This window comes from Melozone crissalis, unplaced genomic scaffold, assembly GCF_028551555.1.
Source record: "Melozone crissalis strain CALT ecotype California unplaced genomic scaffold, PUWL_Pcris_2 ptg000097l_1, whole genome shotgun sequence".
Taxonomy (NCBI): domain Eukaryota; kingdom Metazoa; phylum Chordata; class Aves; order Passeriformes; family Passerellidae; genus Melozone; species Melozone crissalis.
Window position 1 is genome coordinate 591196 of NW_026535874.1, and position 14247 is coordinate 605442.

The 14247-nt window shown below is 52.6% G+C and overlaps 1 protein-coding gene across 1 annotated transcript; it reads right to left on the reverse strand.

The window, feature by feature from the left end:
• Positions 1–12565, reverse strand: LOC128947360 (olfactory receptor 14J1-like). The gene is made up of 7 exons (XM_054291613.1): positions 11637–12565; positions 4194–4381; positions 3947–4056; positions 2653–2775; positions 1618–1695; positions 863–870; positions 1–181 (listed from the first exon to the last, which is right to left on the reverse strand). Exons 1-7 carry the CDS (start codon positions 12563–12565, stop codon positions 1–3), a joined length of 1617 nt encoding a protein of 538 aa, XP_054147588.1.
• Positions 12566–14247: the final 1682 nt, after the last annotated feature.

Here is a 14247-nt window from a genome sequence, read left to right on the forward strand (position 1 = left end):
TCACAGGGACCAGCGGAAGCATCTCTCCAGCTGCGCTCTCTCCTCCGTGCCACAGCCGCAGGGAAACGCTCCGGGGTTTTCTTCCAGCGCCACAAGACTCGTGCCGGTGCTACTTGCTGGCTCCTGGATCCTACTGTGCACAGGGATGCATCTCTGCTGTCTCCTGGGCCAGGCAGGGCTCCTGTAGCCAAGAATGCTCCAAAAGTCTTCCAGTGATGGCCTGTCTGTGGGGTCCATGCATCAACACCACCTGATGATGTGCTGGCACTCTGTGGAGAGAAACCAGAAACCGCTGCTCAGCGAGACAAGGCTCCTGTCCATGCTCTCCCACATTCCACAATGCCCAGGCCACCAGGAGTGCTCGGAGCTGCACCCAAAAGCATGAAGACCAAGGGCCTCCAAGGCGCACGCCCAGCCAGGTCATTTCCAAACCTAGGGGTAACTCTTCTCCTTGTGTGGGTATGCATGCATGTGTGTGTGTCAAAAAAGTGAGAAAAATTAGAGTCAGAAGACTGTCCTTGAGAATCTGACATTTCTTGAATGGCAAGATGCTCTTTCAGGCCAGAAAGCTGCAGGGGCAGGGGGTTTCCTAGTTCCTGCTCCTCATTGCTGCAAGCAAGACAATGCCAGCATCAACTTGTCTTTGATGAGGCCTTCGGATTGCTTGGACCAAGCAGTCCAGGCAGGCAACAGGAGGTCAAGCCAGAGCCTGACCATGATTAAAGCTCGCCTGACTTCACGCTTGATATTGCACCAGCCAAAGACCTGGCCCACACTTTTACAAAAGGAGCCGACACCATGCTTACCCTCATCCCAGTTCTTCAAATGCTGTGTATTTGCCTATGGGCTGGCCCACACTCACAATGCTACCTGAAAGACAAAAGCAGTGCAGGGCACTCACTGGCATACAGAGATGCCGCTGCCCAGAGCCTCCCAAAGGCAGCCCCGCTGCCAGCAGTTCTGGGCCCTTTGTGGTCCCTTGGCTTCCAGCTGCTGAGACCAGCAAGTGGGAGGGCCATCTTCTCCACCTTTCATCATGTGGCCTTTCCAAGAAGGCCTTGATTTCATTCAAGCACACCATCCCATGCCATAAGCCAAAATGAGAAGCCCTTAAGAAGGGGGCCCTAAGAGGTAACCAAGGGCCTTTGCAGCCTCTGCAATCACAGCCACCATCACTGGCAGGTCCACTGCCAGGGGCACAAAGTGTCTGAGCCAGAGGAGGAGTAAGAACGGGAGCCCGAAAACAGCTGGGGCCAGAGAGCTCCCTGGGGCCTAGTCACTTGCTAGGTGCCAGCCTTCTGCTCAAGCAGAAACAATCTCTGCTTTTGTCTTTGGCACAGAAGGCAGCCCAGGCAGAGCCAAGCCAGGCCCAGCCACCCTCACCAGCAGCAGGAACTCCCTGAGTGCTGCTGCGCTGCCTCAAAGCACAACAACAGGTTCTGCAGAGAGGCCTAAGTGCCTCTGAGACCGAAGGGCAGCTTCTGGCGCAGCCTACACCCAGACACGCACACAACACACTGCTCTGGTAGACAAGAAATGCACCCGACTTACTCAGTGTCCTCAGGCCCTGCTCCTCCCTCATCTCGGGCTGCTGGGCTGCGCTGCTGCAGGCAGTACCAGCAGCGGGGGCGAGCTAGCTGCTGCAGGCCACGCTGCTCCGGTGGCACCAGGTTGAATTGCAGAGCCTGTGTTGAGCTGGGACAAGGAAGGATTGCCCATCAGAAGGGCGGATTGCACACATGCCCCGCGCAGTGCACGGCCAGAGCAAGGCCTTGGCAAGGTGCTGTCAGCCACCGCCAGGCCTCTCCAGCTGGGGCATTTTCCATGTCTCCTTCTCAAAGGCAACTTTGGGAAAAGCCCAAAGGCTGCTTGGATCCAGCCCCTCACGGCCACCTCCATGTTCCATGTTTGCAGCTTTTCTGCAAGACACTGGCAACAAGGTAGCCATGGGGCTGCCAAGATCCAAAGAGATCAGAGCAGGGCCCTAGAGCCTCGTTGATTTCCTCCTCCTGTCTTTCCCTGGGCAATGAAATCAGCCCGGAGCTGGCATGCAATGGTCTGCTCAGAAGCCCACAGCGTGTCCCTTCTCTGATCTGTTTCACCGATTTCCCCTCTCCATGACAGCCTTTAGGGAGCGGCCCTTGGGACATGCCTTCCAGCCCTACCCAGACCCACCCGCCCTTTACAATGCAGGGCTGCCAAGCATTCTCCTCTCCAAACTCTGTTCTGAGCAGCTGGAAGCGAAGCACAGCCTGAAGCTAATTAGTCCATGGAGAGGGCAAGTCCCTTCCAGGGGTCAGTGTCTCCCTGGTTCCCTGCAAGGCTGTCAACTGCGTCTTTGGGCCACTCTGTCTGCTGACCACAGGCAGCCTGCACTGACAATGGGCACAAGGGGCTGACTCCTACACTGAGAATCATTGAATGCTGCCTCCTGTCTGATCCCAAGAGACATTCTCGGGCCCTCTCAGCATCCCAGCTTAAATGTACAACTTCAGAACCCATTGGCCAGGGCTGCCTGGCTTGCCTGAAGCAGCACTATGTCACAGCAGGCACACAGCCGCCAGCATCTTCAGCCACCAGCAACAAGGGCTGCTCCAAAACTGGAAGCCTGGCCCTGCACCAAAGGCAGTTACAAGTTCAGCTGCCACTTACTGGCTCTGCACATTCAGGCTGTGGAGGGACAGCAGCTGGAGGCTTGATGTTCCTTTGCTCCTCTTCAGCCTCTTCCTCAATGACAGAGCCAGGCAGAGGAGCTGCTGACCCTGCTGTTGAGCCCTGCAGACAGACAGAAGTGAGAGAGATGGGCAAAAGCCAGTCCCTTAGCAGCTGCTCTCTATTGAGCTGGGAAAGGACCCAGAAGAAGGGCAAATCAAGACTTTGATACAAATGGCACTCTGAGGCATGAAAACCCGAGGAAGTTGGCTGAATGAGGTGCTACTCCATCTTGCTGTGCATTCGAGCTTCCCTGCTGCCTAGAAGCAACAAGATGCCTTGGAGCTGTCCCATTTACCTTTCATCTCTTGAAAGGCTCTTCACTGGAAAATCAGCAAACAGCCAGTGCTCCCTTTGCTGTTGATGATGCCACCGGGCAGTTGGCCTTTCTTTCAGCCTCCCACGCTGGCACTCCACACTCGACTGCAACAGGCCAAGCTGGCAGAATTGCCACACAATTCTCACATGCCAGCAACGTCACAGCTTCCTTTGCCACTCACCAAAGGACAGGCTTGCCTTCATCCACGTGTCAGGTGACCTGCAGCGAGCAAGGCAAAAGGAACCAGAGGCCCTTAGAAAAGTGGCCGTGCTGGCCACTTGCACAGCACAAGGCAGTCCCAAGACAAAGCATTTCCCTTTCCCAGCATGCCTCCCGGAGCAACAGCTCTTTCCCACAGCAAACAAGAGAACAACAAGGGTGCTATAGTAGGCTCTGTCTACATTTGGGCCTCTTTTGCCAAGAGAGAAATAGAAACATGGTGGTGGAAATGCCCCTTGCTCTTCAACACTCTGAGCTTCTGTTGTGCCCAGCAGCACAACCAGCATTTTCCTCTTCTCTTTCCTGCATTTTAGATAGATATTCTTTTAAATGGCATGCCCTAATTCCCATCCCTAGGCTGAAGATGATAGCCCAGCAAAGCTTCCACAAAGGGCCCCTTCCCTGTGGCAGCTCCCTGCTGAAGCAGCTCAGGAACAGCTGCTGGGCTCAGCAGCAAACCCTCCCTGCACTGGACTTTGTGCTGCATGGCCAAGGGAATCGCAGTCTTGGCACACCATCAAAGGGTCAAGTCACGCAGCCAAGGCCTCTAAGGGGCAGAATTTGGAGCGAAAGGTGCTTTCCTTCACTCCTGGAGACAACCACTGAGTTGCTAGAAGTACTTCTGAGGATCTCCCCTCAGAGTCTGCAATTTGTAGCTTGTCTTGCTTGAAGCAGCAAGCGGAGGAAATGACAGACTCCGCTGCCGTGCACTCTCTCGGGGAGGGAAGGCAACCGCTGCAGGTTGCACGGCAAATACTCTGCACCCGCCACCCAGTATAGAGATGTCCCCTTTTTAGCTGATGCTGCTGGCAGGACATTGACCAAAGTGGCGGCATGTTCATGGCCATTTTGTTCCCAAATAAACTGGGCCACTGGTGTGGTATAAAGAGCAGAGTGAAGCAAAAGCCAGGTGATGCCAGCCCCATGAGAAACCTTTACTTACGAGTCAGCTGGGTCAGGTAGTAGCCAGAATAGACAAGAGAAAAGACCGTGCAAACCGAGGCACAGACCTGCCCGACCATTTTGGCAGCACTGTGCGGGTTTGCACACTGAATGCCACCCAAGGGAAGGCCCAGACTCCTCTCGGGGTGCAGGCCGTCTGCTGAGAACTCCTTGAGCACAAGGATCCTCCTGCAGGAAGCGAGTGGAAGAGCCGCTCTGAACAAGCAGGCCTTGCGCGCACCGGGACAACGCTGTGCTGCCAGCACTGTGACATGACACCTCTGGCTTGACCTCACAATAGCAGCTGCTCTGTGGCTTTCTTGTGCCCAGCAAGCCAACCTTCTGTACAGCTGATGCCACAGAAAAGCCTGGCAAGTTCTCCTCACTCATAAAGCAGCAGAAAATGTCCTCCCAGTCCATAAGGCAGTGCTCAAGGCATCCCAGGGGAACTCAGAAAATGCGCCAAGCCAAGCGACATCCAAGGAATCCAAGCAAACATGCCCTTTGCTCCCAAAAGCTTTGCCTGAAAGCAAGGCTGCTTCTTCTAGGTGGCATCGAAGCTGGTTCTGAAAAGTCTCACTTCTTCAGTGTCATTTAGGGGGAAAAAGAAGCAAAGATAATAAATTGCCAGGAGTATTTTAGGCTGCAGTCTCTTCTTGAGCACGTGCGTGCATGCTGTCCTTTGTTCTGACTCGCTTTGGAGGCTGCCCTCTCTTTGTGTCAGGGACAGGCTGGCTTAGGTCTTGACGCAGAGCTCCTGTGGTCCTGCTTGCTATTTCTCTGGCAACTGAAAGTCTCAGAACATCCCAAAGAGACGTGTGCTGATTCTTGGGCTGCCACACTTTCGTTGTGTCGGAGCTCTGGCAGCAGCCTGCAGCTCGCTGCTCTGCAATGGCCTGCAGGTGTCGAGCCCAAAGGAGCACCCTTTGGAACAGTGCAAAGCTGCAGTGGGACAGATGTTTGCGCAAGCTCCATGCTCCCTGTAAGGTTCCCTGCAGAAATTTGGATAGCTGCATCCCAGTACAAATGAGATGCCGTCACTCCCTTCTCTGTCAAAATCTTGAGGCAGACCCAGGAGGCATCTTGAAATTTTTGGAACAAAATCCTGGGTGGGAGGGGGAATAAAGTGCATGCAACTCCTCTGCAAATCAGCTCTGTTCACCCGTGGAATCATGAGCCTTGGCTTAGCTTTCTTTTGTGGTGACTCAGCACAGACATGTCATCTGATATTCCACAGGACCGTGTCTTTGAGGAGCTTTAGAATGGGCCCATCAGACTTTGGATTTATAGGATTAGATTGCATTTCCGCCATGTGGAAGATCTGAAGAGCACATGTGAGTAGGAAATAGGTTTGCCTTACCATCCCAGGACATGTCAGCTACTTTTTATTTTAAGGAGATTTTTCACAAGTAGTGGTGACTTGAAGACATCCCTGGATTTGATTGCCCATTCTGAGTCACAGTATTGCAGGTTGACTTTTTAACCCAACACTTTCAAAACCAGGGATTACCCAAATGGATTTTCTCAAACTTCTACAAATTTACCTCTGCTTTGTGAGCAAAGTTTCCTTACAGCTTTTTGATCAACTCACAGATCTTCTCATTTCCCCTACTTTGGCCTTAAGCACCAATGCACCTCTTTTTGAAATGCAGCTAAAATGCAACTGTTTCTGCTACTTTGTGTAACTTTTCTTGCATGAGATGGAAATAGTCAGTTGTGCTATGCTTTATAGTATACTTCATAATTGTAGGACTGAAAACAGACCACAGGAACTTCTCCCAGCATTAGAAAGTATGTAGAATAGCATTTTAAAGATGTCCTGACAATATTCATTGTATGCTTTATATGTAACTTTATTAAATTTATACTTCAGAGTAAATGTTACCTTGCAGGATTTCAGCTCAATTACAGGAATTGATATCCAGCAGTCTAATTTTCCTGTAAGACTGGACAGGGAAACTAATAATTTAGGAAAATGTGTTTTCCACATAAATGTGCAGTACTGTCCCGTCTGGCTTATTCTTAAAATGGCTCCATCTCGTTGACTGAGCCCACAAGAAACTTAGTTTTTCTTGAAAAGAAAGTAATCTGATCCATTAAATTACAAAATGGCATCTGAAATGCCACTCCAAGGTACTGTGTACTTCTAGGACCAACAGCTCCAGGGTAGATCCCTGCTGTGGATGCATCCCTCAGAATTAAAATCAAGCATCCTTGTGAATCTCGAGTTTGATTCAGAGATATTATGGTCAAAAGTCATACCTTGAAACACAGCTCCCATCAGTTTCAAAATAAAATAAAATTCTTCTATATATGTGCAATTTAGAGATGAGGAGGAAGGGAGGGAATGTACTGGAAGATTCTGAGAGGAGGAAAAAAATATTATAAAACTACTCATCCTTGTTCATTATTCCACCTGAGTGAACTCCTTGCTGTTCAATTATTAGAGTTAAATTACAAAATGATCAGCTACTGTATTAAAGTTTAAAGGGTTAACTTAAGAGTTATGTTCCCTCCTTCCCATACCACTGCTCTGGGGATGGGGCACATTGTCACTCATTTCTAATAGAGTAGAGGAATATATTACTTCAAGTGAATTCTGTCCAAGAACACAATGTGAGCTATTCTAAGTAGTAATTAAAGTTGCAAGAACTCAGAAATTTGTCAGAACCCTATTTTTCCATTGCTTTTTGATTCTTGGTCCATAAATTCCTTTGACAAGCCAGATTGTACCTGGGACTAAATTTTCAAATACACTCATGTTTCAGTATGTCCAGCTCTCTCAGTTGCTGAGGGTTGGACGTTTATACATTTACTCAGACCCCTGGTGCTGAAACCAGCCTGACTCATTTCATCTCCTCATGCCCTGGCTGATCTCCCCTCTTTCCCCTTCCACCCATTGGCTTTTGTCTCCCACCAGCCCCCTGTGAAGAGCCTGGCTCTGTGTTCTCCATCCCCTCCTGGCTGGCACTGCCAGGCTGGGATGAGGAGCCCCTCAGCCTTCCCTGCTCCAGGCTGGACAAGCCCAGCTCCCTCAGCCTCTGCTCACAGCCCAAGGGCTCCGGCCACACCTTGGAGGCCCTTCCCAGACCCTGCTCCAGCTGCCAGGCATCTTTCCTGCCCTGGGGAACCCAACCCAGGCCACAGTGACCTGGATAATCCCCATCCTTGATGTCCTGGTCACACAGCCCTGGCCCCTTGTCCCCTGTCAGGCTCTGGGGTGGATCCTGTGGAACATCCTTTGGTGGAGGCTGTGGCTCCAGGTGGGCTGGGGGGATCCCGGGGGACAGGGACCCAGCTGGGCATGAACAGCATTGGACTTGTTGGGAGAAACTGTGAGGGGGAGCTGGGGCAGAGTGACCAACCCAGTGACCTGACAGAGCCCTGCTGGGATGTCACACAGCCCCTCTGGGATGTCACAGCCTGCTCTGTGATGTCACAGCCCAGTCTCTAATGTCACTCAGCTGGTCTCTGATGTCACACCAGTCTGTGATGTCACAGTCTGCCATGTGATGTCACAGCTGGATATCTGATGTCACAGATATGGCCTATGATGTCATAGCTGCTCAATGACCTCACGTAATGCACTCTGTGATGTCATAGCCCACTCTGTGACCTCATGTTATCAGATGATAAATTGTCTCCACCAGCTGAGCTGACACCTGGAGCTTGTTCTCCAAAACCCCAGGCCTATGGAAACCACACAATGCCCATTGTGTGAGAAGGGGAATTGGAAGTTCAGCAGCCTCAGTGTCCTGCCAGCTCAGCCGGGCCCATGGGAACATTGGGGTACATGAGCACCAGGGACCACCAGAGAGACCCCAGGACAGAACAACACATGGGTAATGGGGAGAGGAAAAGTGGTAATGATTTTGGGGAAATTATTATCATCTGTATTTTTAGTCCAGGACAATCAATGAATTTGTGTGCAAAATACAGAAAATAAACAGAAACTTTCCTGTTCTCAGCATGCAGGGCTTTGGGAGGAGCTATCCTCTGTGCATCCAGCTGAATAAAGAATGCTGCTTCTTAATGCTATATTGGGATTAAGGAGTTATCTGTTTTTCTGAATTTTTGGTAACACTCCCACTGCCAAGGAAAGCTCTGTCTGCTGCTGTTCACAAACAGAGAAGGGCTGGTGGCAGATGTGGGGCTCGGAGGCTGCCTGGGGCACAGTGACCATGGAATAATCAAGTTTTCAATGTTCTATGAAAGAAGGAGGGGCAGCAACAAAATTTCTACACTGGAATTACGAAGGGCAGACTTTCGCCTGTTCATGATACTGATTTGGGGAGTACTAAATCAGTTACTCATTTCTTTTAAGGGAAACAGTCCTTAAAAACCAAGGGGTCCAGGAAAAATGGACACATTTCCAAAAAATCATCTTAAGTGGGAAGGAGCTGCCTGTCCCAGTGTGGCAAAAGATGAGCTAGTGAGGAAAATGGCTGTCCTGGCTGCCCATGAGCTTTTGTGGGAAGTCAGGGGAAAACAGAGGGTGCATTAACTTTGGACAGGAAGTCAGGCAACTTCGGAAGTGTTTCAGGATGTTATTAAGTCATGCAGAAAGAAAAGCAGAGATGTGAAAGTTCAATTAGAGCTTAACCAGGCCACTTCAGTGAAAAATAATGGAAAAGTTTTCTATAAATAAATTAATTATGTAAAAGTCTGGATAAAGAGAACCTCTACTCTTTATTGGATGCAGTGGGGAATATAGTATCTAAAGATAAAGAAAAGGCTGAACAGACTAACATCTTGTTTCTCTCAATTTTCAATATTAGGACAGGTTGTCCTCAGGACAAGTGTTCTCCTGAGCTGGTGGATGGGCACAAGGAGCAGAACAGACCCCTGTAATCCAGCAGGAAGCAGTTGGTGACCTGCTGAGCCTCTCAAATGCTCATAGGTGTATGGAATTGGATGGGATCAATCCCAGGGGGATGAGGGAACTGGTGGATGAGCTCCATCAAGCTGCTCTCCATCATTTACCATCAGTCCTGGCTCAGCAGGGAGGTCCCAGAGCACTGGAGGTGCCAGTGTGAGCCCATCCCCAAGAAGGGCTGGAAGGAGGATCTGGGGAACTCCAGGCCTGTCAGCCTGACCTGGGTGCCCGGCAAGGTTATGGAACAGATCACCCTGAGTGCCATCACAGGGCACCCACAGGATGGCCGAGAGATCAGAACCAGCCAGCGTGGATTTCAATATCTGCACTGATGATCTGCATGAAGGGACTGAGTCCAGCATCTGCATATTTGCAGATGACACCAAGCTGGGTGTGAGTTTGGATCTGCTGCAGGGTAGGAGGGCTCTGCAGAGGGCCCTGGAGAGGCTGGATCCAGGGCCCAAATTCAACAAGGTCAGGTTTAACATGTCCAAGTGCCAAGCCCTGCACTTTGGCCACAACAACCCCAGCAGCTCTACAGGCTGGGGACAGAGTGGCTGGACATCAGCCAGGCAGAAAGGGACCTGCAGGGACTGATGGACAGCAGGCTGGACATGAGCCAGCAGTGTGGCCAGGTGGCCAAGGAGGCCAATGGCTCCTGGCCTGGATCAGGAATGGTGTGGCCAGCAGGAGCAGGGCAGGGATTGTTCCCATGTGCTCAGCACTGCTGGGGCAGCACCTCGAGTGCTGCTTGCAGTTCTGGGCCCCTAATTTAGGAAGGACATGGAGGGGCTGGAGTGTGTCCAGAGAAGGGCAGCAAGGCTGGGGAGGAGTCTGGAGCACAAGGGCTTTGAGGAGTGGCGGAGGGAGCTGTGGTTGTTTATCCTGGAGAAGAGGAGGCTCAAGGAAGACAAGGCAGTGTCAAGGCACAGACTGGACTTGATGATCTCCAAGGTCTTTTCCAACCCTGCTGATTCTGTGACTCTCTGAAGCCACCCTTGGAGCAGTTGTAGGATGAGCCCCGGGCCTCCTCTTCAGAAGCTCCAGCAGCCCAGGTCCCTCAGCTTCTCCTGCCAGCCCCAAAGCCCATCCTGTCAGTCCTGCAGAGCCTCTGCAGCTCCTCCTCACTGCCCAGAACAGGGAGCCCCAGAGACAGACACAGCAGCCCAGATGTGCCCCCCTGGCCTGGGGTGCCTCTGGCAAGGGTGCAGCACCAGGCACTGCAGGAGCCTGCAGACAATTCCTGCAGCACTTTTAGGATGATCCTGCTGCCCAAGGGACGTTCCCATGGTGCCAAGTCAGGAACTGCAATGGGGAGTGGAGCCAGAGAGGAAAGGGCAAACAGGGATGGGCTGTTTGCAGGGGAAGGGACAGAAGTGGGCAATAGGAAGACATTTGTAGCAGGAAGAGTAAAGAAAGCAAAGGTGAAGCCAAGGAATTGCTCAGGGCAGTTTGGAGGTGGCTGCCACGCAGCCCTGGCTCTGAGCAACAGCATCTGCAGTGGGACAGGAAACTCCCAGCTGATGGGAACAAACTTGCTGGCTGACTGCAGAGGCCAGGAAAAACCTGAGTGGTTTCCCTGGTGTCCCCCAGCCCTTGCTGGCCCCAGGGCCGATGGCATTTGTGCTCCCTCAGGTTCATGTCCCCACACCAACAGCATGGGGGTGCTCCCCCTGCTGTGTGCAATGCAAACAGGGGCTGCTGAGCCAGTGCTGCCGTGTCTGTGCCTGCAAGGATGGGGCACCTGTGTGAGCTGGGGAGAGGCCAGGGCTGCAGAGGGGGGATGTTGTTGGCAGCTCCGTGAGGACGCTCTGGGACGCTGCCCTGGGCTGTGCAGTGCACTGGGGATGGATCAGCCCCTGCTCTGCTGCTTCTTCCCGTCTGCCCCATGGCCCTTGCAGAGCCCCAGTCATGCTGTTTGCCCCCAGCCGGCCCACAGCCAGCCTGGGGCTGCTCACGAGGGTTTTCTGTGCTGAGCATTGGCCTGGCTGTGTTCTTGAGAGAGCCTGGGCAAGGAGCCTGGAGTCCCCAGGCCCTGGCCTGAGGCATCAGCGCAGCCCCAGCAGTGCCCATGGCCTGTCCCTGCTGCGGCCCTGGCACTGCCACCCCCAGGGCTGTGCCCGGCCCCGAGAGCACTCAGGCCCTACAGCAACACCAGGGCCACCTGGGCAGCAGGGCAGGGCCACGGCAGCAGCACTGGCAACACCAAGTGCTGCTGCTGCTGGGCCCAGCTGCTGGGCCAGCACTGATCTGCCCCCAGCTCTGCACACAGACATTGCTGCTGCAGCTCCAGAGAAGGCAACAAAAGGGCATCTCTGCAGAAAACTCTGCTGGGAGATCATTTAGTTCCTTTAAAGCCACTGAGAGTGCAGCCCCTCATTGACACAGTCTGTGGCCACAGGGAATGTGGAGAGAAACAAAATGAGAAATGGCACAAGCAATGACATTTATTTTTTTAAAATATGTAAAACTAAAACAAGGGAAAAAAATCCCCACAACCAAACCAAGAAGAAGTATGAAAGATTACTTTTATTACAAGTTATTTGCAAAAATTGTCCAGCAATTTACTGTCCCTGAAAGCATGCAGTCATCAATCTCCAAACTGCAGCCTTGAGCTCCTGGTTCCTCAGGCTGTAGATGAGGGGGTTCAGGGCTGGAGGCACCACCGAGTACGAAACTGAAAGAACCAGATTGAGGGATGGGGAGGACATGGATGGGGGCTTCAGATAGGAAAATATGATAGTGCTGAGGAACAGGGAGACCACGGCCAGGTGAGGGAGGCAGGTGGAAAAGGCTTTGTGCCATCCCTGCTCAGAGGGGATCCTCAGCACAGCCTTGAAGATCTGCACATAGGAAAATACAATGAGCACAGAACATCCCAGTCCTAAGGAGATGGAAAACACTAGAAATCCAAGTTCTCTGAGGTACAAATTGAAGCAGGAGAGCTTGAGGATCTGTGGGATTTCACAGAAGAACTGGCCTAGGGCATTACCATGGCACAGGGGCAGGGAAAATGTACTGGCTGTGTGCATGAGAGCAGTGAGAAAGCCACTGGCCCAGGCAGCTGCTGCCATGTGGGCACAAGCTCTGCTGCCTAGGAGGGTCCTGTAGTGCAGGGGTTTGCAGATGGACACATAGCGGTCGTAGCACATGACAGTCAGGAGAGAAAACTCTGTTCCAATGAAGAACACAAAGAAAAAGAGCTGTGCAGCACATCCTGTATAAGAGATGTCCCTGGTGTCCCAGAGGGAATTGTGCATGGCTTTGGGGACAGTGGTGCAGATGCAGCCCAGGTCAGCGAGAGCCAGGTTGAGCAGCAAGAAGAACATGGGCGTGTGCAAGTGGTGGCCGCAGGCTACGGCGGTGATGATGAGGCCGTTGCCCAGGAGGGCAGCCAGGGAGATGCCCAGCAAGAGGCAGAAGTGCAGGAGCTGCAGCTGCCGCATGTCTGCCAATGCCAGCAGGAGGAAGTGCCTGATGGAGCTGCTGTTGGACATTTGCTGTGCCTTGACATGGGGATCTGTAAAAAATGTAATAATGGATTAGCTGGGTTTGGAGAGGACTTTAAATATCCCAGCACAACCTGGGGGCACTTTACTTTCCCCCCACTCCCTGCCCAGGGCTCTGCTGCCTGGAGCTGTCCCTGCCTGCAGCTGCTTCCCTGTGCCCAGGGTTGGGCCCTGCCAGTGCTGCCAGAGCCCAGCCCAGCCCTGGGGGCTCAGCTCTGCCCTGCAGACCCCTCCCATCTCAGGCACTGGCCAGGGGCAGCTGTGGCTCTGCAGAGCCATCAGAGCAACTCTGAGGGGGCTGGAAAAGCGTCATTGATGCTGCCTCTGAGTTGTCCTGTGCTAATTTCTCTAACTGCCTGATTTCGAATGATTTCAGAAAAAAAATTTCTCACCCTGAACTGAGAGATAAATATTGATGTGCAATTTCTCACTCAGACAACCCAGAGCAGTAGATTAATAAAGCAGGATTTCCCCTTGCATGCAGTCCCTGACTCAGTGTGCTCCCTGTATAATCTACTTTAAAATGTTCTGCAGTTAAATGCCATACTGGGAGCAGTCCTGATCAATGCAGCATCCTCCCCACACAAGGAGAACACTTCCAAGCCTTACCAGCTCTCTCCTTTTACACAGATCTTGTCTCCCAGTGCTGGGAGCAGCTGCCAGGGCTGGCTGAGAGCTGTCCCTGGCAGGCAGCAGAGTCCCTGCCCCAGCACAGCGCCCTAGGCTGCAGGACCCTGCTCTGCAGGACAGCCCTGGGCACCCCTGGCTGCTCGGCACAAGAGACAATCAGAGAATGTACTCACAGGGTCTGCAGGCATTGGGATGTTGCAGCTTTAGGAGATGGCTCCAGGAGCTGCAGCTGCATTGTCCTGCAACCAGAGGTTCCTGTGCCAAGGGCTGGCAGTGATTCTGCCCCAGGCACTTCTCAGCACCTTCCCAGCCCTGACTGATTGAAGATCTCTGTGCCTCTGTGCTGTGCCTGGGGTGGCTGCAGGCAGTGCCCCAGCCCTGCTGGGCTGGCAGAGCTGCTCATCAAGAGAAATGTGCTTTTGAAGCTCTTCTTGGTTACCAGGAGCTACCTCTGTGCCAGGCTCAGCTTAGCAGCACAGACACAGGACAAAGACTTTATGAGCCTCTGGGGCTTTGTGCTCAGGCCCTGAACATCAGTCCCTGAGAGGGAGCTGAAGAAACCTCTCCAGAACTCCAAGTCAGAATCCAACTCCAAAGTTTCTTGGACTTTTAATGGGTCCCACTGAGGGACACAACTGAGAAAGTGTCCCCAGGCCCCAGGCAGAGCATTGAACTGGAGGCACTGATGACAGGTGAGGATGAAGAGAAGTCAAGTCTTGGTGCCCTGGGGCACAGCAGCAGGGTCTGTGCCACCAAGGGCTGGAAGGAAACACCTTGTCCTGAGGCCCTGGGGCCTCCTGGCACAGCCCCAGCCAGGCTGGGCACTGTCAGCCTCTTGTCCTGCCCTCAGCTTCCCCCCTAGCCCACATTCCAGTGGCTTCAAGGATCTGCTGGAAGGAGTCCCTGGGGAGCCTTGCTCAGCAATGGCCCTGGGGGCTCCTGAATACTCCCAAGGACTGCAGGTTTTTCAAAGGACTTTGGGTTTGGCTTTTGCCTTGGAGTCTCTGAGAGGTTTGTGCAATCATGGCCTCCAATTATCT

Bases quoted from the DNA above. Each gene is read 5' to 3' on its own strand.
- LOC128947360 (XM_054291613.1), bottom strand. From the start codon at position 12,565: ATGTCCAACAGCAGCTCCATCAGGCACTTCCTCCTGCTGGCATTGGCA. The intron at 4,382-11,636 runs GTAAATTGCTGG...CGCTTCCTGCAG, and splicing joins ACTGCATGCTTTCAGGGACA to GAGGATCCTTGTGCTCAAGG. The intron at 2,776-3,946 runs GTCTGTCATTTC...GTCTGTCTGCAG, and splicing joins AGAGAGTGCACGGCAGCGGA to GGCTCAACAGCAGGGTCAGC.